At 47.3% G+C, this 22,715-nt stretch overlaps 9 protein-coding genes across 10 annotated transcripts; 5 read left to right on the top strand and 4 right to left on the bottom strand.

Annotated features, from left to right (window-relative positions):
- Positions 1–575: 575 nt before the first annotated feature.
- On the bottom strand, positions 576–2,037 carry H257_14501 (hypothetical protein; the record flags this gene model as incomplete). The annotated part of the gene is made up of 3 exons (XM_009842338.1): positions 576–910; positions 1,275–1,694; positions 1,776–2,037. The coding sequence occupies 3 exons, from the start codon at positions 2,035–2,037 to the stop codon at positions 576–578; spliced, it is 1,017 nt and encodes a 338-aa protein (XP_009840640.1).
- A 2,897-nt stretch (positions 2,038–4,934) lies between these two features.
- On the top strand, positions 4,935–5,804 carry H257_14500 (hypothetical protein; the record flags this gene model as incomplete). Its single annotated transcript, XM_009842337.1, has 2 exons — positions 4,935–5,121; positions 5,179–5,804. 2 exons carry the CDS (start codon positions 4,935–4,937, stop codon positions 5,802–5,804), a joined length of 813 nt encoding a protein of 270 aa, XP_009840639.1.
- Positions 5,805–6,081: 277 nt separating this feature from the next.
- H257_14499 (hypothetical protein) lies at positions 6,082–6,700 on the bottom strand (the record flags this gene model as incomplete). Its single annotated transcript, XM_009842336.1, has 2 exons — positions 6,082–6,125; positions 6,232–6,700. 2 exons carry the CDS (start codon positions 6,698–6,700, stop codon positions 6,082–6,084), a joined length of 513 nt encoding a protein of 170 aa, XP_009840638.1.
- Positions 6,701–7,654: 954 nt separating this feature from the next.
- On the top strand, positions 7,655–8,684 carry H257_14498 (hypothetical protein; the record flags this gene model as incomplete). The annotated part of the gene is made up of 4 exons (XM_009842335.1): positions 7,655–7,706; positions 7,761–8,291; positions 8,376–8,588; positions 8,668–8,684. 4 exons carry the CDS (start codon positions 7,655–7,657, stop codon positions 8,682–8,684), a joined length of 813 nt encoding a protein of 270 aa, XP_009840637.1.
- A 5,504-nt stretch (positions 8,685–14,188) lies between these two features.
- On the top strand, positions 14,189–14,881 carry H257_14497 (hypothetical protein; the record flags this gene model as incomplete). The annotated part of the gene is made up of 1 exon (XM_009842334.1): positions 14,189–14,881. One exon carries the CDS (start codon positions 14,189–14,191, stop codon positions 14,879–14,881), a length of 693 nt encoding a protein of 230 aa, XP_009840636.1.
- Positions 14,882–15,430: 549 nt separating this feature from the next.
- Positions 15,431–16,151, bottom strand: H257_14496 (hypothetical protein; the record flags this gene model as incomplete). Its single annotated transcript, XM_009842333.1, has 2 exons — positions 15,868–16,151; positions 15,431–15,826 (listed from the first exon to the last, which is right to left on the bottom strand). Exons 1-2 carry the CDS (start codon positions 16,144–16,146, stop codon positions 15,431–15,433), a joined length of 675 nt encoding a protein of 224 aa, XP_009840635.1. The 5' UTR covers positions 16,147–16,151.
- Positions 16,152–17,035: 884 nt separating this feature from the next.
- Positions 17,036–18,454, bottom strand: H257_14495. Of its 2 annotated transcripts, XM_009842332.1 has the most exons (4): positions 18,222–18,454; positions 17,954–18,152; positions 17,496–17,903; positions 17,036–17,431 (listed from the first exon to the last, which is right to left on the bottom strand). In XM_009842332.1, the coding sequence occupies exons 1-4, from the start codon at positions 18,428–18,430 to the stop codon at positions 17,099–17,101; spliced, it is 1,149 nt and encodes a 382-aa protein (XP_009840634.1). In that variant the 5' UTR covers positions 18,431–18,454; the 3' UTR covers positions 17,036–17,098. The 2 variants fall into 2 exon arrangements, with proteins under 2 accessions (XP_009840634.1, XP_009840633.1); XM_009842331.1 differs by lacking the exon at positions 18,222–18,454 and having other exon boundaries at positions 17,954–18,196.
- Positions 18,455–18,621: 167 nt separating this feature from the next.
- Positions 18,622–19,257, top strand: H257_14494 (hypothetical protein). The gene has a single exon (XM_009842330.1). It carries the CDS (start codon positions 18,664–18,666, stop codon positions 19,228–19,230), a length of 567 nt encoding a protein of 188 aa, XP_009840632.1. The 5' UTR covers positions 18,622–18,663; the 3' UTR covers positions 19,231–19,257.
- Positions 19,258–19,364: 107 nt separating this feature from the next.
- On the top strand, positions 19,365–22,696 carry H257_14493 (hypothetical protein; the record flags this gene model as incomplete). Its single annotated transcript, XM_009842329.1, has 13 exons — positions 19,365–20,234; positions 20,278–20,589; positions 20,637–20,707; positions 20,793–21,167; positions 21,260–21,406; positions 21,458–21,641; positions 21,701–21,769; positions 21,816–21,930; positions 21,995–22,032; positions 22,078–22,127; positions 22,190–22,385; positions 22,429–22,501; positions 22,593–22,696. 13 exons carry the CDS (start codon positions 19,365–19,367, stop codon positions 22,694–22,696), a joined length of 2,604 nt encoding a protein of 867 aa, XP_009840631.1.
- Between the last annotated feature and the right edge of the window lie 19 nt (positions 22,697–22,715).

Here is a 22,715-nt window from a genome sequence, read left to right as displayed (position 1 = left end):
TTCCATCGACCACAAGTACGCGTGCTGGGGCGGGAACTGCGTCTTCGGCACGGCCCGCTGTGGATATTGGGATATACTCAGGGGTCGAAATAAAATAATATGCATAAAGCATAAATATTTATGGGTATTACCATGGCGTTGAAACGTGCGCGCCTGGCCGACGAGAATGACACCTATGTTGTCACTCTAACGTCAAGCATAGCCGAGCGTCTTTTCAGCATGGCGTGTGCATTGATTGGCCTCGACCGTTTTTCACTCCATCCCATCATGATTGAGGCGACCCTCTTCCTTAAGTGCAACCGCTGCTACTGGGACGTATCGACTGTCCACGAAACGCTGGAGTAAAAATATGTACACTAATGCGCATATATTGCATAATGTGCACAATGTATTTCAGTCTTACAGTATGTACCAGTAACAATTACTACTCTGTACCGGAATCTTCGTCCACTTCTTTTGACTTAATTAAAGTATACCGACAATGACCAAAACATCTTATATTTTGTATTGAACTCTAAAATACCATAACAACCAACAAAACTTTAATGCATTTTTTATTATTCTTCGAACTCCACTTATTCGTGCGAATTGACCAGATCCTCAAGTTGAGACTCATCTCCAAGGCGTAGATCCAAGTGAAGAAGTGCGCCTTCAAGACTCGATGCATCACATTGAACATTATACGCGGCAAAGTTGGCAATGGTAGCGTCCTTTTTCATGCGTGGAAGTTTGTAGTTGTTGCTTCCCAGCATTTCCATAGACATTTGCATCACTTTTTGCAACGTTATGAATGTTTTTGATACAGTGTCCATTGGCAACTCAAAGAACGCGGTTTTGACAGCATCAATAAGTTCCTCGATGGTTCGAGTGCATTTTTGATGCTGTAGACTTTGAATAGAGTTAAAGAACCCTAAATCTAAGACATTAAAGTCGGGGCTATTCGGTGGCTGGTTGATAACAGTGATATTTTCAACCCCCGTACTGCGAAGCAACGCTGTCGTGACGTGACGGTGAGGACTTGCGTTATCTTGCTGGATTCGTACACCTCTTCCTTGATCGCCGAAGGGGAATCGCTCACATATGGCAGGAACTACCTTGTCCAACACGAAGGCCTTATAAATATCGCTGTTTACCGTTTGTGGCACGGTCACAGGGGTACCCTTGACACGATTCTTGCTTGTGCGTTTGGCGGCAACGACTTCAACAAAAGGCCACACGCCGATCTTGCCGTCGAAGAATGTCTTCCTTGTGGGGTCGTAGCGTGGCCGTGCAACCGCGGCCCAGAAACATGACCTTGGTAATGAAGCTCTTCGACTTGACGAACCTTGCTGCAACTTCTTCGTCGTCATAGACATAGAACTTCTTTTTGACTCTTGTCAGGTAGAACCATTTTTCATCAATATGCACCAAATCGTGCATATTGGAGAAGCCAATGGTCCCACCTGACAAGGGTCGCAGGAAGCTCTTCACGAAGGCAAGCCTTGTGCCGATGTTCTCTTCTGTCAGCATGGGCTTGACGTAGCTGCTCCGGGCCTTCAGCTTCCCGTGCTCCTTCATGTGGCGGACGAGGGTAGTCGTTGGTACATGGCAATTCGCAGCTAACGCTCGCAACGTCTGCCGATGGTATTGAGGGACCCCTTGAACAGCGGCTTTGATTTCCTCGGCGGTCCGGGTTTTCTTGCGTCCAGAATTTCCTAATCGAGTAAATCCGTATAACTTGATAATTGCATGAATTGATATTTTTGTATAGAAAAATTATGTTATAGGGGTAATACCCTTCATTTTTGCCGCGACATCCGCAAGTCCATGGTTGCGGCTTTGAGAGAGTCGTCCTTGCTTCCAAATGCGTACAATTGTTCGAGAATGGCAACAGTACACACGTGCCACATCTCGGATTGCTCCGTACGGGAGCTTTCCACCAATGGATCGTTCTAGCAGCTGCTCGAACACCGCGCGACGCTCCGTCGGTTTAAGGTTCCTTTCAGTCCTCACAACATCATTGTGCGATGATATGTGCTCCACGTGGTTCTCCAGCATCCTTGGTGTGGTGGTTGTGCGAGCGTCGAAGTTTGCAGACTGTGGAATGAATAATGGTCTCTCTCCGGAGAGGTTTATATGGTCGTGACCCGATGTGCTCACTTTGGAGCGATGTAATTTTTCGAGCAAAACGACTTGGAAGAAACGAAAACTAGCCAATCAAAGTAGAGATCTTGCGCTTTCATGTGGACCAATCCACTGCTTCAAATACTACGTTTTAGAAAAATGCCGCCAATGAGAAAACAATTGGACTAAGATTTCGGAACAGAGTGGTATGCATTAAGGTAAATGATCGAATTCTCGGACATTGGAGTTTTGACCAATCAGTAGGCTCTATTTTTTTGTGAACCAATTCTATTGGATATGATAATATCCACCACTTCTGCTTGACTTCACCACTTTTAACACCAATAATATTACCACAAACAATAAAAATACACAGAGTTCCATCACCACCCACTCTTTTGCACCTAAATCCGTCAATATTAATCCGTTTTTCGTCAAATTAAGTGGAAAATCACCACGCTGATTGGCCCGATCGTTTGGCGCCAAGTACAACTAAAATCGACTGAGATAACCGCGGAAACGTACACAGTTCGCAAATGCCACCCACACTCGACGACATCGATGAGACGGGTTCTATTACGATTGGCAAACGTGGAGCTAAACCAGCCATTCCAGAGGACTTGGAGGAAGACCTTGTCGCTTGGATAGTCGCTATGCAGTGCACTGGCTGGCCTGTTGAGCGATACGAGGTGCTGATCAAGGCTGGAAAGATTCTGTCGTACCACGACGGTGTACCCAGAACGCTCAGCATCGGCTGGTTTGCTGGTTTCGTTCGACGGCATCATGACCTTACGACTCGTGTGGCGCAGAGACTGAGTCACGCACGGAACTCGGTCACCAAGGAAGGAGTCATGAAGTACTTTTTCGACCTCGTCAAGGGATGCATCGGCTTCGCATGCACCGCATCGGATGTCTACAACGTTGACGAAACAAGCTTCAAGACCAAAGGATCTACGAAGAAGGTCATCGCTGTAAGGGATTCGAAGAATGTTTGGAAAGGCGATCAGACTGACTCCTACCACTTGACTATCGTAGCTGCCGTCGCTGCGGATGGAACTCATGTACCTCCAGCGTTCATTCTCCGAGGCCAAAGTTGCGAGACCTCCGTCTTGGAGACATGCCCAGTAGCCGACGCCATGGTGTCAGCGACCCCCAAGGCATTCATGAATGGTGACCTATTTTGACAGTTGGTTAGAATGTTTTGGTGAATGGAAACTGCGTCGACGCAACGCCCGACTCGCTGTGCTTGTACTCGACAATTGTTCATCCCACCTCACGAGCAACAGCTTACCCATTTGTGAAGCGTACGGGATCTTCATTGTTCGACTGCCTCCAAACTCCACGCATTTACTGCAGCCGCTTGATGTCGCCCTGTTTCGCACCTTCAAGAGGAAGATCACGCAAGGTGTAACCCAACATCTCCAGGCCATGAACACGACAACGTTGCCTCGCCAAACAGCGCTACAAGTGGCTGGTGAGGCGTTTAATGCAGTTTTGCCGGCGGTTGGGGTTGAGAAGAGAAACAAGGCTGTAGAGAACGGGTTTCGTACTTGTGGTATATGGCCGTTGTCGTTGCCGAAGATGCTGAATCGGTTGTCTCTGGCACAGGTGAACTCCATGAGAAGTGCCTCTGCAGCATGGTTGAAGACGAAGGAGCACGTGAGAGAGGAAGTATTGACCTTACCCCCGCAGAATAAGGAAATTAAAGAATGGAAGCGTGTGTCCTCTAACCTGGAATGGTACACTCGGGAAGAACTTCATGCATCTGCAGTCCGTCCAGTCAAGCAGAAGAAGTAATTTTTTTATGCAATTATTAAAATGTTGTGTAATATAATGACTTTTGTCCACCATCGGTATTATAATACGTGCATTGTATTTGGGGCGTATATTTTGTAAATTATTTTACTTCAATACAAAATGTAAGGTAATTCTATGTCCGAGAATTATGGTGCATCGAAATTGTCATCACTAATTTTACTCCATGTATTTATTTTAGTACAAATCGCAATTATCATTGATTGAGTATCTATGAGGCAGTAAAAAAAACTCCAGGAATTGTATTTTCGAGTGGTACTTTCAGATTTTTGAGAGGATGTTTAGTTACTGACTTACGTCCAATCAAAGTCGAAAAACAAGTTGTTAGCAAATCGTGTCCGAGAATTCGATCATTTACCTTATGTATGCACTGAGTAGCTAAAATATACACAGTCTGATGCAAAACGTTAAGATGCCAAGTATATTTGAGCTATCTCATTGAATATCAAAGGACATTCACTTCTGAAGGTAGTGTTTGATTCACCGTGAAAAGCACAGTGAAGCGAGACCAAAATGACACAATTTGGATACAAATGTAAGAGATATTCTTAAAAAAACTGTTTCGATACATGTGCAATACGTTAAAAACATAAGAGAAATCTTCCCGCCTAACACGAATTCAAACGAAGGACACGTGGGCAAGCCATGAAAGGCACATCACATTTCATTCTGTGGCCACTGAACACCTCTCTGTGGCCTCATGGGCATTGGCGCGCAGCTGACGGAGTTCGAGCGCGAGACAATTTCCGACTGCATGCTACCCTCAGCGCATGCTCACTTTGCCATTGAGTTCGTTTTTCAGAACGACAATAGAGAGGTTTAGCAACTCATCTTTACATTACCCTCATCCTCACATATTCGACAAATTCGGCGACAAGGATAATGATAATGACAAAATATTATTCGTTTCGCAACTCTTTTGCCATCCTTGTCATCACAATAAACCGGATAAGAGAGAAATACGGATACTTTCGTTGGATGCTGGTGTTGCCATACGAAGTATCGGTACCGCGACCATGTCAATCACACAGCGTAACCTCATGCAGCTTGTCCCCTTCGCCAAGACTCTGCGCCAACGAGCGACCTTGCTTGCACTAATGGCTGCCTATGTCGTGGAACGACCTCTCATCCCCGATATACGTTTCTCGCTCGAGACGTCAACTGACGCCACTGCTATCCTGGACTATCGTTTCGACATCGCTGGTATCAAGCAGTTGGTTTTGTTCTTGGTTTGCCTGCAGTGATCATAACGCAGAACAGTGCACCGGGACGAGGCCATGTGTGTGTTGTTGGGTCGGTTGGCGTTCCCCGTTCGGTTCCACACTATGACTAAAACCTTTGCACGATCGCGTTCCGACTTGTGTGACATTTTCATGCACGTCATCAACGTGCTGTACGCGCAGTGGGGGTCTTTACTGTATTTCAACGAAAAACTCGTTGCCAAGAACATTGATCGGTACTACAGTGCTGTCGCCTCCAAGGGGACGCCTCTTTCAAACGTTTTTGGCTTCATCGACGGCACCAAAATCCAAACATGCCGCATCACAGCGACGGGAGATGGCGCTAACCTACAAAAACAAATTTTCAGCGGGCACAAGCTCATCCACTGCCTCAACTATCAGGGAGTCACTGCACCTGACGGTATCTGTGTGCACTTTTTTGGCCCGGTCGAAGGTCGGCGCCACGATGCGACCATGCTGCGTGAGAGCGGGTTGATCAAGTACCTGGGGGGGCGCCGAAACGTGTTTTGGGGGAAAGCGATGTATGGCGATCCAGCGTATGGAATTGTGCCTTACTTGATTTCGGGATTCAAGGGGATTAACTTCAGCAACAAAAAAATGCAGTTCAACAAGTGGATGAGCCGCGTTCGACAATCAGTGGAATAGAACTTCAAGCTGGTAAACACGCTCTTGGTATACATTTCGTTTAAAATATTATCGAAAATCCGTCTCTCCCCTGTGGCTAAGGTAGTTGCTATTGCAATGCTGCTAACCAATTGTCATTGCTGCTATTTCCGTGGAAACCAAATTAGCGAATTTTTCAACTTGGCGTCTCCAACCTTACGCCAATACCTCGACACGTTACAGATAATTGAAATCTAATATAATTTCTATCTTTGTTAATTATTAGTAGACTTTTTGACTATCAATTTCATCAGAGCAATCATTGATTGCGGCTGCTGGCGAAGTTGTTCTGCCAAAAGCTGGCTGTCCAAACGCCGTTCATTCACTTCAGTTTCAAATTTTGTACGTTGAAACTCAAGGTCGGCTTGGGCTTGATCATGCATGAGTGTAAAAACAGTCATGAATTTACCTCCACATGTGACAGTGTCGTCGCCGTCTTTGTCCCGTTTTCGTTTTCCCACGGATTCGAGAGCTTCGGCACGAATTTGGCTCTCCATCGCTTCCATTTGTTCAGCCGCGTGTCGATTTGCTTCGGCGCGCCGCGCTTCGGTGCCCTTAACATCATCGTACGCCGCCAACAGGTCGTCTAGGAGGACCACCTTCTCACCAACGTCCTCTGCAACACCGGACGCTTGTTGGGACTGGTTGTTGGCCTTTCGATGGGCATCGAGAAGGAGGATGAAATGGTTACATGCTTTCTTGGCATCGATGTCCGTGCGTCTGAATTCATCGGCCGTGTTCAATCCCGACGCTACTTCAGCCCAACGCTCCATGACTTGGTCACGTCGTGCTTCGAACAGCATTTCCAGCGTGACTTGCCGAAGTAGCATGATGTCTTCCCCTTCGGTGAAATTGCGTCGCTTGGTCGGGGTGGCCATGGTTGGGTGGATTTCAGTGAAAATGGTATGTGAGGACAATGATGGTTGTCCTCACAATCCTCCAAATCAAATGATTTGGAATAAAGTTTCGCAGTATCATTAACTAGTTTTGACAGGCATACTTCCGCTTTTGGCAGAAACATTTGAGGGTAATGATAAAGATGAGTTGCTAAACCTTTCTAATGCCTCGATTCCGTCCAAAGAGACGAGCGAGTTTCTCAACGACAATGGCGTAGCCATGATGGAGTGGCCCGCGCTTTCCCCCGATCTCAATCCAATTGAAAACGTGTGGGGGTACCTTTGCCAACGAGTGTATGGTGATGGCAAGCAGTATTCTACAACGGGGGAGCTGAAAAATACGATCCTGTTGCACTGGAATGCCATGGGTCCTAAATATTCGCAGCCATGAAGTCCCGATGCATTGCTGTGTTGAAGTCATCAGGAAAGCCAATTAACTACTAATAGTTGTTTTTTGTGGAGATTGTGTCTTGGTTGACAAGTATTGAGCAGAATTTAGTTTGTTCTTATCATTTTGCACACTATCATAATCAGATAATTTACCCCTTGCCTTTTCCGCGAGTTGTTGGTGGTCTATCTTTCAGTCACGTTCATTGTGGGGGCCATGACGATGATTTCGATATTAAAACCTTGCAATACAATTTGATCAAGTTATGGGTGAAATTATAGGTGTCTTAACGTTTTGCATCATACTGTACATATACAGAGAACCGTGGGTGAACTCACCCACAGTAGAACAGTTGACATATTTTTCATTGTGTCAACTGATCCGATGTCAAATTACAATGCACTTTTAGCCAATCATAGATAAAAAATCGATAGCTCTTATTGGAGAGAATACAGCAAAAAAACTATCCTATTGGTCTGTTCAAATAAAGTACATGCTTGAAATTCAAACGTGCTTCCATGCCAGAGGGAGCTCAACCGCGACGACCGATGGCCCCAAGGCGCAAGCAAATACGAAAGCTGCTGTTGAAGCCGTACCGACGTACAACACTACTTCCCAAAAGGAAACAACAACAGTATTGTATTGGCACAATAGAGACACTTCTGCGGAAACATTCCGATCTCGGTCTATGCTGCAGCGACCGTCAATTCGCGCGGCAGGAGCATATTCCAATTGCAACACTACGCGGGTGGCTTAAACAAAAGCACGAGTACCTGGAGTCAGTGAAACGGGGCAGCAACACGACTCTGGACGGACATGGCCAGCTGGAGTCCGTCAGCAGCTTTGGCGCCGACCTCGTCAAATTCATGGATAGCGTCCGTGACATTGAAAAGTTCTTGACCACTGCACACGTCGTCACATGGCTCAAGACACACCAACAGCCATGGCTGGATGCCTACCTCGACAGCAAGCCAGACCAGGTTCGAGCGTACAAATGTCTTCTTGGGTGGTGCCAAGCTTTTGCCCACGGACACGGCTTCTCCCAGCGGGTACCATGCGTGCCAAAGAAGACGCAGGCCGAGCTCCGCGCAACGCGTGTCGAGTACGCCAAGTCGTTCTGGCCAAAGTACACCGCTTATGACCCCGCATGCCTCCACGGCGCACATGAGCTCGGATTGGCGAGTCGTCGAAGGTGGACAAACAGCAGAAGCACTCGGACAGAGTGACAGCAGTGCTAGGTGTTCGAGCTGACGGTATTATAATGTATAGACCGGAAGTTGCCGCCATTCGTCATTGTCCATGGCCAGCCGGGCGGTCTGGTCGAACAGACCGAACTGCCAACGTATCCACGAGGAGCCATCTATGCGGTGCAAGAAAATGCCTGGGTGGATGAGCGGGTATGGGACATCTACCTCCGTGAATTGCTCCGATATGAGATCGAAGCGCCTTCGGTTGTTGTTGTTGACAATCAGCGGCTTGCCAGTATGTCCAGGAAGAGCTGTCCCCCAACTCGAAGTGTACACGCCAACCACTTGATGTGGGTATCATGGGCCCTTTTAAGGCGAAGTGCCGTACTGAGTGGCTTCACGAGACCAAGGTGACAACAGCTGAAAAAAGGTTGGCCATGGTGCAAAGAATCCTAAAAGTATGGGAAGCTATTCCATCGGTGATGTTCATACGTTCGTTTGATAAGGCTATTCCACGCGAAGAGCCGTAATAAACTGCTGTGGTTGTGTGTTCGTCGTTGGAGGTATAAACCCCCTCCTGAATCCAATGGAATTGTCCTCGAGGCAAAATTCGCAGATTTTTGGTTTTGAATTTTGGTGGGACATCTGTGTATCACGTTACACTCATGCGTGATTGGCTTAAATCATTGGTCCAACTCCAGTACCTCTCTATCTTAAAAACAAAATATTTTTGTGCAACTGTCTGCCACTACCATACAATACCATAGATATACACAATGTCAACTGTGGGCGAGTTCACCCACGGTTCTCTCTAATATGCGTATTTTGGACCCCTGGACATACTACGCCTCAGCGCTGTTAATCAGATAAGTGCCTCACGTATTTGTTTTCAACCAATATTAATAGTAACTGTGTCAACTGTGGGCGAGTTCACCCACGGTTCTCTCTAATATGCGTATTTTGGACCCCTGGACATACTACGCTGCGCTGTTAATCAGATAAGTGCCTCACGTATTTGTTTTCAACCAATATTAATAGTAACTGGAAAGTGATTCTAACCAATAGCGAGCGAGAAACAATTCCAACCAATTGCAATCAAGGACTGAATCCAACCAATTGCTATCGAGAAACGATCCAACCAATAGCGATTGATGGAAAATTCAAGCAAATAGTGATCGATAGAAAATTCCAACCAATAGGGATCATCGATAGAAACGTCCAACCAGTAGAAATCGAGAATAGAACCAACCAATCACGATTGATCACCCGAATGGCGTTTGATCGAAAATTGAAATGGATTGCGCGATAGACATGACGCCATGTAATGGTGGGGAACCAAGTGAATCGTTGTACGATATCACAGTATATGGCGTAAGTCGTGTAGATGACAACGACCTTGGTAGGAGTGGCCTTGTGGGGCGCAAGGTAACCAAAGTAAGACTAGTCGCCATCACTAGGCAAGTCTGAGAAGTAGTGTAGCGATCTTTGTTTGATCTCTCTGTGTGCTCGTATTCTAGGTCAGTGTGGCGGCGACATGCGACGCATGTGGGCTGGTCGGCCTTGAGAGGTAATGATTGTTCTACTACTCAGCGTATTCCCAGAACCTTTCAGTTTTAATTCGTGTTGGCGTGGAATGATGCATGTCGTGGTATTTTGGATGTAGTAGTGGTATCAATTGTCACTATAATGTGCTCTCCAATGATGTTGTGATTGGCGCCAAAGGTTGTGAAGTATATCCTATGCTTACTTATCCATGATGTTTATGTTTTGTTATCGATAAGGCGACCGTCAAATACGTAAATTTCATTCCTTTTCCTGTTTTCCAAAGATGTACTAATACAGTATGTCGTGGTTGAGGTTAGCGAGGTATGTGCACTGTACTACGTAGTATTCGTGAGAGTATTGCATCCAATTTACTCTGAGGTTTCGCAGCGTGCAAACACTGCCATGTTGAAGTTACGAGCATGAAAAACTGTGCAGATGTGGGCATTGGAAGCACTCTTAGTGTTCTACTGTGAGCACAGATCATTTCTTGTTGGGGTGTATGGTACTTCTGTAGTGTGGTGAATTATGTTGGCTTGAATCTTTGATATGAATGCATTGTCATCCTCCCAGATGACCACCTCATGGCTGGTTCTCGTTGCCACCGCCTTTTTAACACTCACCAAAGGTCCTTTGTGATGTTAGTCATGTAACGCTTCGTGTAAAGCATGAATTTGCCCTTGGCCATGTAGCCACAGCTCCACACGATGGAGGACAGTAGAGAGTTGTAAACCTCCACAAGGACACTTGAGATCTTATCAAGTTGTGGGAAATTATCGATGCAGTAGCCGCTACAATATTGAGGTTAGCTAGGCATTGTAGAATGTGTACACCTCGAGCAATTTTGGTCATTAGAGTAGTGTAAACGGTCAACGAGGAACCAAATGTTGCAGAAAATCCAAGTCTCACGAAGCATGCAGTAGTTTTGGTAGTTTTGGATGTTGCATGCGTTATCGATGATAATGGCTTGCCATCATGTTGCTTTAGCCGCTGCGCCAAAATCCTAAACGGGTAGAAGGGACTCTCGAAATCGTACATCCAGATGAAGCCCAGGCAAATTGAATGCGGACAGACGAAATGAAAGATGCCTGTGTAATTGATTAAGTTTCACAAAAATGGTGTTATAACCACTTGTATACTGTACATGGAAGCTTGTACTTCGAGCCAGGTGCCAGTTTGGGGCAGATTTTATCTTGCAGTTTTCGAAAGTATTTGCGTAGCGGTCGCACACATTGAGCGCCAGGAAAGCACGACGCACCGCTGTCATATCCATCTGCAGACAAGTTCATCTGTGTTTAAACCGATACCAACGACACTCATTGCACGCAGATCCCGCCAGAAGCCCTGGAGTAGCTCGTGGATCAACAACAGCACGATCCGTTGGCATTTTTAAGTGGTGGGTTTGACGAGGCTCGATACCAAGCACACACGCTCCAGCGATAGGCTATGGTGAGGACGACCATCACCTACACCATCGAGCATGTGGCAGGGGAAGCATACGAATGGGCGGACCTGCTCATGCAGTGGGGTGCAACAACTGGTTGTTGTCTCGCACCTTCAAGACAAGGATTTCGCCAGGCTGACGGCGACGAAAATACTCGGAATACAGAAGGCAGCCTTGCAAGCTGCCGACGAAGACGTCCCCAATGTGACTTGGAGCATCACCGACGGGTATTACGTGACCGTCGCTGGGAAGATTTTGATCCCCGAGCCGCTGTTGATCTGCAGCAGAGGATTTGCATCATAGCCCACCAAGGCGTGGCCGGTCACCGCTTTATGGGAGCCAGCCCTCCAACTCTATGGAGGCATTGCTGTAGTTCTGCGCTACTCGATCATGAAGAACGCCAGCGACGGCGTCGTCAAGGCTATGCGCGTTGACTGCGACACTGGGCAATCCTCTGTAGGGGGAAGTACTGCCTCGTCCGCAGAAGTGTGTCGTGTGCCCTTGGAAATGACCAAGGGCAAATCGCACCTAGATAGGAGGTCGAGAGCCGTCTGATTATGACGCATGGCTGGCATCGACAACTGGTTAGTATAAGATTTAATACCAGTCAGTTTCTATTGTGAATCGATCCACCGTTGTGATTGCTGTGCTGTTCGACGAAACATCGACAATGTGGGATGAGGAAGACTGTGGTTGTGTTAATTGCAAATACTGTAGTTGATTTGTCAAGTGGAAACTTAGGAAAACTGCATAATCCAATATAATACAATATTCAAATTTGCAGGTACCTCAGCATAACAAGTCACCTCTCAAAAAGAATAAATATTAAGTATACGAGAATTGAATTGAGTGCCATGTGCGCGCGAAATTTTGTTGTCAATTGCATGGCGCGGGACACGACACGCCCAGTAGCCCATCGCAATGCGACTGGGTGACCATCCATCAAGAAGGTTTCCCGGAAGGTGCCTTTGTTCAAGACTACATCCTACTCAGTCGTGAAAAAACTTTGTATTATCCATGCAGCAAGAGACACATCAATAAATGATGCGCTCGACACCTACTTCCCAGGACTCACTGGAACCCCACGCAAGACGGCGTGGAAGCGGATCTTCCGCTGGGAACAGTGCAGGCCTACCATTGAGGCGGCTGCCAACGAACCGTCCAATAGACTTAAAAAATCTATGCAACCACAAGGAACTTCCACCACACTGGACAAGGCTACTGAGGAAGGCCTGGCTGACTGGGTCAACGAACTGCGTTCGGAAGGGATCCCCTTAAGCAATCTGTTGCTGCAATCACGCGCCCTTGAGGTTGCCTGAGACTTGGGGTTTGGTCCCAACAACTTCAAAGCCAGCAATGCTTGGATCCAAGGCTTCATGAAACGTTGGCGCTTCGCGATGCGGTCCAAGAGCCGTGCTGGTCAAGCGGACCTAGCACAAGGAGAATCGAAGTTATCCGAGTTTTCAGCGCGCATTCGCGACGTTGTAGCTACAAGGGGTGTTGAAACCGTTTACAATGGTATCAACTACGAATACGTACCAAAAAAGACAATTTACCAACAAGGCGCCAAGACCGTATGAATCAAGGGCTCTGGATATGAAAATGATCGTCTAACAGCAATTGTGTTAGCAGATTTTAATGGCGTAAAGTATCTATTGTTTTTGGTTCTCACAACGGGTGAGTCCAAAATTGCCAAAGTCGTTCTAAAAAACTTGTCCCAACGAAACGATTTTGGACGTACCATGTGGCCTGAAATTGAAGAACTCCATGAGCGCCACCCGTCGAGGATATTTGGCAATCCTACCGCGTGGTGGAACAGTAAAATCTCCCTTGCAATTTTGACCTTCCACTTTGGCCACCGGAGCGGAAAATCGAGAAAACCAGTCCTTCTACTTTGGGACGATTTTAGTGCACACTTTCCGATGAAGTTGTGCAATTGACGGAAGAATTGACCGTCATTCTAGAAAAAGAACTCCATCATTTACCTGGATCTGCCAGTCCGCTGACGTCGCCTGGATGAAGCCTATGAAAAGTGCGTTACGCCGTCGTTGGGTTGAATATTACGTACCGAGGTCCAAAACATTCGTGATGGTAAGTTCAAGCTAACGCCGCCTGACCGATACGACCATGTGGAGTGGGTAAATACTGCCAGGGAATGCCTACCAAAAACAACCATTGTCAACGGGTTCCGCAAATGTGGTATCATTAAACGTCCCTGCACTGAAGTTGATCCTTTTGAACCGTCTGAAATTGACGCGTTTGACTTTTCCACTTTGTTGGAGAACCTAGATTATGAAAGCACAATCTTGTAGGAACTTTCGAGGGACCTGGAAGACGACGAAGCAAGCGAACATGAAGTCGTCGTTGGCACTAAAGGGTGATTGGCAGGTATTTCTAGTAGATGATAGAATGTTAGAATTTGTCGAGAATAATAATGATGAGGATATGGATTTCCTGAACATTAAAATTCATTGCATAACCCTTCGTGTGAATTTCGTGAGTTCAGTGACTAACAAGGTCAGGATGTCATTCCGGTATCCGGCCCAGCAATACCGATGGGCGGGCCGAGGCGAACCCATCGGCTACTAGGAGCGCAGGCCTTTTGAAATGACATCCCTTTGTGACCCGAAATCCGTACAGTAATGCCAATTCACAGACACACGAAGGGCCATGATTGCCGAAGGGTTGCCGGTTGCAGTTATCCGGATGGTATGCTCAGCTCAAATTGTAAACTAATGAAACACTTTGTGATTATTTGACTATTTATTAGAGAGATTTCGTGTACACGTTTTTTCCCATTCCCATAGCACCATCCGGTTTTATGGGAACCGGATTGGGAAAGCGGTTTCAGCCATTTCGGAATGTATTTCAGACAACATAACCATTCTCCATCTATCTTGGACTCGGAAATGCCTAGCTGCAACCGAAAGCTTGCTCTGAACTGGCTCAAATGGGCGAAGAGAAAGAGATTGAGCCCCACCCAGACAATTGCTCCCTTGGAATACGTCCTCGGTATTGCCATCGAACGCCCACTTATTCCTGACGTGCGGCTTGACCTAAACATGCGAGACGTCGACGCTCGGTTGTCCTTCCGGTTTGACATGCGTGACGTGCTGCAGCTCACGACCCTACTTGGGGTTCCCAACGTTGTTGTCACAAGCAGCTTCGACCGTCTTCTTGGAGTGGAGGCCATGTGTGTCATGTTGCGTCGTCTGAGATATCCCACAACCTACTACGACAAGGTGGCGACCTTTGGACGGTCTCGCGAACAGCTTTGCCGAGTATTCAACTTCATGGTCACATTTGTTCACGCCGAGTGGAAAGAGATAATATACTGCAACACCCGAATCGTACGCCACCGCATCGGACAGTATGCTGCAGCAATTCACGCAAAGGGATCTCCATTGACCAGTGTGTGGGCATTTCCCGATGGAACGAAAATTGAGACCTGCCGTATCAGCGTGACTGCACATGGCGCTGTGGGGTTGAATTTACAAAAACGAATCTATTCTGGCCACAAACGGAAGCATTGTCTCAATTTTCAAGGCTTGACAACGCCGGACGGATTGTGCATTCATTTGTTTGGCCCATTGGAAGGCTAACGGCATGACGTGACCTTGCTGCGTGTGAGTAAACTGCAAGAATTTTTCGCGGCTAACTCGGACATTTTCACCGGGTACTACATCTGCGGCGATCCAGCGTATCCAATTTCCAAATGGATCATTTCGGGGTACCGGGGTTCAAATTTAGACGCCGCACAGCAATTGTTTAACTCTTCCATGAGCAGTGTACGGCAAGAGGTCGAGTGGAACTTTGGCCGCCTCAAAACGTTATGGCGATTTATCACTTTCAAGATGCAGAACAAAATCATGCTCTCCAACGTCAGCACGGTGATCCTTGTTGCCATGTTTTTCACCAACTGCAATTGCTGCTACCATGGTGGGAATCAAATCTCAACTTACTTTAACTTGAGCCCACCATCCTTGAAAGACTACTTGACCAAAGCATAACTTTAAATACAATCAACGAGAATTATATCCTACTTCTTTGAATCAAATCTCAACCTAACGTTACTTTAACTTGAGCCCACCATCCTTGAAAGACTACTTGATCAAAGCATAACGTTCAATACAATCACCTAGAATTATATCCTATTTCTTTGCTTCGGCAACTGCTTTGAACATAGTCAACATCTTCTCGCTCTCGATACGTGCAAGTAGTACTTGGTGGTCTCTCTCCGCTTTCATTTCTTCTCGATCAAGCCCCCGCAAACGCTCTCTCTCCTTCAACTCCGCCTCAAATTTGAAGCGCTGAAACTCCAATTCCTTTTCTCGGACCAACAACTCGCGCTCCCCCTCGACTTCAATCGATGCAGCAAGGCTGTTGCGACGGTTCTCCGTTGGCGACTTCCTCTTTAGCTCGTCCAATTCACAATCCTTGCGTCGCTTCAATGTACGCATGGCCACGTCACGCACAATGAGGGCATCCTGCTCCACTTTATCCTTGTCCTGGGAAGCTGTGTCGTTTTTCTTGGCTGCAGCAATGACCTTTGGTCGTCCAGTAGAGAGATGATGTCGTCAAGAAGCACATGCTTCTCCTTTTCTTCCTCACACACACCAGAGAGCAATGCCGACGCCTTGTCAAAACGCCGGTGCTCTTCAACCAAAGCCGTAAATCTGTTTTGAACGCGGCGACCGTCCACCACACGAACAAAGTGTTCGCAGCCTATTAGAGTGTCTGCGAGTGCCTGCCACGCTTTCGTCACACCACCCTTCTCTGCCGCAAACAGCTGGTCGGCTGCTGCCTGAATGAGAAGAACTAGGTCCTCCTCACACGTCCAGTTGCGGCGCTTTTCGGTCGGTGGCATGCTGGGTTGGGTGTCGTTTGCGAATGGGAGGCTCTCCCATACAATTGGATAATTATGTGGGAAGATTTACTGTGTTTCAATGGTTTCCCATACAATTATTGAAATTAAGAGTATGTGGGAATGGGATAGGGAATGCGGCGTTCCCGAAATCTCTCTATTGATTGACCACATCTAAATTTTACTGATCACATCAAAATTTGGACCATTGACTAGGATTCTGTTCTTTCGTTTGGTATTGGTATGATTCCTGCAAGAAGTTATTCACTTTTAAACAACATGTCATAAATTTTGCTTTTACAAGTGTAAGTAGCTTATAAATATCTAAACAAAGAGGTTAGTTGCCAATTTGATTGACTGTAATGTCGCATAAGTTCCCACTTAATAAATCAACTACTACGTAGTAACAAGTTACAGTAAACACAAGGCAATATTCTATCTCTACTCACAGTCAGTGCGCATACATAATGCATAAGCGTTACAAAAGGCTGAAATACATTGTGCATATTTTGTAATATATGCGCATTAATGCACATATTTTTATTCAAGCGTTTCGTGGACAGTCGATACGTCCCAGTAGCTGCGGTTGCACTTACGGAAGAGGGTCGCCTCAATCATATGATTGGGATGGAGTGAAAAACGGACGAGGCCAATCAAAGCACACGCCATGCTGAAAAGACGCTCGGTTTTGCAAGTTTTGACCAGGCGAAACTTGTTTTCGCGATTTCCCGCAGCCTATTACTGCGTAAGCTTAGTAGCATTCTCGTCTAACGAAGTGCACTTATACTTCAGTACTATATTCGAACGAGTATTTACAGTTAACACGCATTTGTTTAGAAACTACGCAGTGAGGAGGACTACTCCGCATGCTAAACCATTCGATAGTTAGTACGTTTTGAGCATGGGTAATCAAAGCAATCCTTGTCTACATAGATGTTGTATCACCAAATCAACGTTATTTTGCTTTGATCGAGTCGAACAATTGATCGAGCGCTACTTCCGTGGCCGGATCGCAGTCTTCTTCAGGTGGTGCATCCTTTTGAATTTCCTGCAAATGGCAGGGCCGCTGGCCACGCACTCTGGCTTGAGCTGTGAACACCACGGCCGTGCCGTCCGCCCCAAACACTCTCTCCAGCACCTGTCGATTGAAGACCAAGGGTTGGGCAATCGCGAGCCTTGCGGGGGCTACGGGCAGCGGCACCGCGTCGTTCAACTTGGACTCTTTGTACGATAATTCAAGCATACTGATCGAGTTTTTTAAGCGCTGGGCCAACGCCTTGTCGTCCACCTAATATAATATAAGCGACATGGTTCAATTCCATGCGATTCTTCAGATGTATATATATATATACGTCGTCCAACGTCCGCAAGAGTCGCACGAGTCCGCCATGTTTGTTCAAAAGGGATATTGCCTCGCGAATGTCCAAGCCACCGGGAATCCCGGGAGTTTTTCCCCGTAGATCCCCACACAACGCTCGGATCTCTGGCTGCTGGGCAGGTCGGCCGCCACAGAGCAATTTCTTCACACGAGCTTCCCGAATGGACTGGCGGGCCATGGGGCGATACACTGTCACGCTGTGGTGAACCTTGTCAGACAAGGACGACGTTTGCACCAGTTGGTACATGTCCGTGTCGTTGGTGACAATCACAACGTCGAAGCCGTCGGCCACACATGCCTTGGCATACGATGCAATGAGGTCGTCGGCTTCGACAGTTGGCACCTGGATCACGGCAACCCCCAATGCCTTGAGCGTGTCAATCTATACAAAGTACCATATTATGACGTGGCACGACACAACGGACGACCAACGGCGATGGGGAATTGGGAACGAAGGTGCTGGGCCATCGTGCGTTTTCGATGCACCGGCTTGTACATATCGTTGGCAAGCTGTCGTTGGCTCGTCTGCGGTGTGTCAAACATGATGGCCAGGCGGTTGGCTTGCTTGGCGTGGACGATCTCGCGCACTCGCTGCACGAAACGCACAGCGGCCCCAATAGCCTGGTCGTTCCTAGTCATGGTTGATCGATGTGTAAGCAAGAAAGTAGGATGGAAGGAGATGTATGTGTGGGCTTCTCACCAGGAGAGTGTGCATCGGGCGTCGTACACGTCGTAGAGCAGGTTGTTGCCATCGATCAAGAGCGTAGTATCTCGCTGGCGCTTGACATCGCGAGACAATGCACTGCTATTCCAACTCGCAAAGGCTTGACTCTTGGGCATTGGAAGCATGGTAGAGCGACGACAGCATGCTGCCAACATCATCGCCGACGGAGCCACCGATCGAAGCATGAACAAGTAATGCGCAAGTCGCGCGTTTGAGATGGTCCAATCAAGCACCTGGAAAAACCTTGTTTTTATACCAGTGGCTATGAATACAAAATAAAAGATAATAAAAAACGATGATTGAAATCCGATGACAGAATGGTTTATCTCGTTGTTTGTATGGATCATTTATAACGGTCACTCCGTGAACATTTGTATTTGCATGATCACTTTCGTTTTCCGCGTATCAGGCAATTGAAATGCTTGCACGCACATTGAAAGCTTTCCGCCATGGAGCCACCTCGAACGTACCATCGTACCGCGGCATGGCCACTACCGTACTGGACAAAATTGCCTACACGGCTCACGTGGAAACAACCGGCGGTCGCGAAGGACACGCCAAGTCGACGGATGGGGGCAACGTCGACATCAAGCTTGGCGCTGCGGGTGTGAACCCTGAACAATTGTTTGCTGCGGGATACTCTGCTTGTTTCCTTGGCGCGCTCAAGCACGTCGCCGGAAAGGAAAAGGTGGCGCTTCCGGATGGGTCCAAGATCAATGCGAGCATCGACCTTGGACCGATCCCAACGGGATTTGGCATCGGCGCCAAGCTGGAAATCCACTTGCCCGGTCTGGACAAGGCGGTCGCTGACCGCTTGGTGAAAGCCGCGGACATTGTGTGCCCCTACTATCGAACGCGATCCAGAACAACATTGTCAAGGAACTCGTCGTCAAGGTCTAATCAGCCACCGCCGCCGCACTTTTTTACTCCCCCTAGTACATCTGTGTATAGTACTACTAGTGTCAAATTATTTTTACCCGTGTAAATACTGTAATCAAGTGAACTATATTAATTTTGAAGGCTTACTATTAGTAGTACTAATGGGAAATCTTTTTGAATTTCTCGCGCGCATTTGCAAAATTGCACCCAGCCGCTTTCCCAGAACACCTGGAGCCCATGATGAACCTCGACGAATTGAGATCCTTCCTCGATGCAACGAACGTAAGCGAGAAGGAGTGCATGAAGCGACTGCAGGAAGCGCGTGCTTGGATGACCAGTCCAGGGCACGACAAGTTGCAGACGACCGACGTGATTGACCTGTACAACGCAAGCCGAAAGTGCGCCATGCATGACACGAACAAGCAAGTCGCGTATCAAATACGCTCGTTGGCGTGCATGCTGCTCAAGCGGTTGGTGGGACCAAGTATTTCCGAGTCGCTGGACCTGCTTCGGTGCTTTGCGCGGACAGGACATGTCCTTCGTGGCGCATCCGTTTCGTCGCATGTGATTGCATCCCCCGAAGTCTGCTTTTCGGAGGCGATTGCGATTTATCGCTCCATGGGATTGAATCATTTGTCCAAAACGAAAAGCGGGGTCGAGCTCGAAGAGATCTGCGAAGACATTTGGGATGCGTTCGAAGGCCACTTGTCCTGTATCACGTCCGTGGCCGACATGGTGCAAGATATCCACGACCTCAGGATGTTCATGCCATACCTGCCGCAAAACACGACCAAGTTTGTCAAATTGGTCATGAATCTTGCGGAAAGTCACCGCTTGCGTGATGCGAGGGACGCGGAAGCGACCCTATTGGGAATTGCCTTGGAATTGATCGAAACGTTGGACAACATCAAGAAAAAATCATCCCTCCGACGAACTGCATTGGTGTGCTTGGTGGACGTGTACATTGACATGGAAATGTTGGACCGAGCTGAGACATGCTGGACATTGCTCATGTCCCCTGAAACACCACAAGGCTTGCAGAGTGGCGTGAAGTTACACTTGAAGTCACGAGCATTCCCCCGAGCCCTGAGCTTAGTGGAGCAATTACAAGTGAGTACAATCATAGGAACGTTTAGTTAACGTCGAAAACTAGGAGCATGACAACTACGAGTTGGCATGTGAGGCCACTCGAATGTACTCTGCGACTGTGGGCTATCACGATGGCACTGTGTTTCCGTTGTGGGAAACGTTGAAAGTGAACTTTCCAGCCAACGCCATTCAAATTGACATGGAATTGGCGACCGAGTTGGCGTTTTCAGAACATCAACACCTTCGCGAGAAGTCGTGCTCCATCACCGCCCGCCTTGCAGAGCAGTGGCCCCAGTTTGCGCCGGATCAACTGTCGCAGTTGAAGAAAGTTATACACGACGCATCCTGCAATGCCACCAACTACGACCTGAGCGAGGTATGTACATGGTCCAATTATACATTTTCAATCATACCAAATCCTAGGAATTGTTTCGATGGACAGAGGTCGCCCTCGTTATATCGCGCACACCTGCCGAACGTGTAGTGTGCAAACGGTACGATATATTGAAGGATTCGATGCACTACATCCAAGTAGAAGAAAAGCGAAAAAAATACAAAAACCAATCTCTGGCGCATTAGAATCATGTCGCTTGCAAAGCTACGACTGGGCGACTTTGCCATGGCGTTGCAATTGGCAACGGAAGCGCTGAACGAGGAAATGTCAAAGAAGAGTATCTTTGCTTGCTTTCGAGTGCTAGTGAGCTGCGACGATGCATCGAGCAGTGCTACCTCGGTGGAAGAAACCCTTGTCCGGCTCATCGAATGCGACGACTTTGACATTTACGACATGGTTGCGTTTGGGCGAGAGGCGCACCAAGCGAAAAACCATGCAAGTGTCCTCCAAGTGTGTGAAACGCTGGCCAAATTGCTGTCGGAACGCATATGTGCCACCAACGAGTTACCCCAGTTGGAAGTGGGCGTGCTGTACCAAAACATGGCCCAGCTCAACAACAGGTGTGTGTATATATATACTAATGTACCACATTAGTATATATTTTAGTATATATTTTAGTGGATGTGATGATGGTTACATGTGTATGTTGTAGCCTCTGTGAAGGCGACGAACGCCAGCCGATTTCAAAATTCATGACGTACCTGGACGACCTATTAGCCCTGGCAGAGAGAATTGAACCCAGCCAGGTTGAAAAGTCGTTTGGACCCCCTGAAGTGCTCGAATGGTTTTTTGGCGTCTGGTACGGTCGTTTGAGAAGTATCACGGAATTCCATTGGTGACATTATTGTAGCCACAACATCGGAGTAAACACCCAAAATTGGAGATGTTTCAAGCAGGCAGCCCAAGTCGCCGCTACAGCCACAAAACTGTTTCCTACGACCAAGTTGCAAGGGCGAGACGAAAAGTGCTGGGTTGCGGCAATCTGTTTACGCATGAAAGCCATTGACACGCTGTCAAACGAGGATCTGGTGGAGGTAATTACTCGCATACAACTTTACCCTATTTTGGATGTGTAACTTTGTCATGTGTATAGGTGGAATCGTTGCTTGCCAGGCAACTAAGTCAAGACAAAACCCATACGTCAAAGATTCAAGACTATTTGGTACTTTGTTGGTTTATAAAACTTGACTGACTTGACAATAATGTAGGCGACGTCCATGTTTATCGTTAAAATCAAGACGGATGACTTTCGCACAACGGATTTCCTAGAGTGCTACACTGCAAAATTGGAGCAAACGTCGATGAAATATCGTGAATTGGGAGGTATGGCCATTGAATGCTGCACATGCATCGTGGCTTTGTAGATGATGCAACACTACTCTATTAGACTATGTTTTCACGACGTCGACGAATTCAACGACCAAGGTACAACTTTATAGTCAAAATTTCGTTCGTTTATGACAACTCTAGGCTTCAACCATCGCTTTGCGTTCAATATCAAGCCACTTGTACAAGTTTTCGTACGACTAGTCACGTCGTTTATATATATATATGTCACGCTGTGGCCACCATCTTTTGGTAGTTTGCAATTGGAGTTGCAGCAAAAACATGTTGAATCGCGGGCAGTGCTGTACGCGTTGAAGAAACTCGTGGCCCTCGCCCAGTCAAAGGAAGAAGGGTGTGAATGGCTCGAACACGTTGTGCAAATCAGCTCCACCATCGACATTGTCCTGCTCGACGACGACATTGAGTGGTTTATGGCCAAAGCTTGGAATTTTGTCGGTAAACAGTTTTGAAATGTACTCAGTGTGTTTCGCATAGGGAGTGTCGTGCTTCAGAAATCAAGAGCTTAAAAGTGCCCAAGGATTCATGTCCATGGCGTTCAAACTGCTCGGTGGGTGGTTGCTTTTCACGCTATGACCAAATAAAACAAAACAATGCATGGTCGATCAGTACTGTAACATCGTGTTGAACATTCATCCTAGGAATGTCAACTTCCCGCACCCTTGGCAAAGCCTACCACGATACTCTTCAAAGTCAATACGCCCAATTGTTGACCCTCATGCAGGAGCAACACCAGCACGAATAGCGTGGCGTGGTGGCCGTTT

This window comes from Aphanomyces astaci (genome assembly GCF_000520075.1).
Source record: "Aphanomyces astaci strain APO3 unplaced genomic scaffold supercont1.58, whole genome shotgun sequence".
Classification (NCBI taxonomy): domain Eukaryota; phylum Oomycota; class Saprolegniomycetes; order Saprolegniales; family Verrucalvaceae; genus Aphanomyces; species Aphanomyces astaci.
Note: the sequence above shows the minus strand (reverse complement) of the source record. Positions and strands in the feature narration are given on the sequence as shown.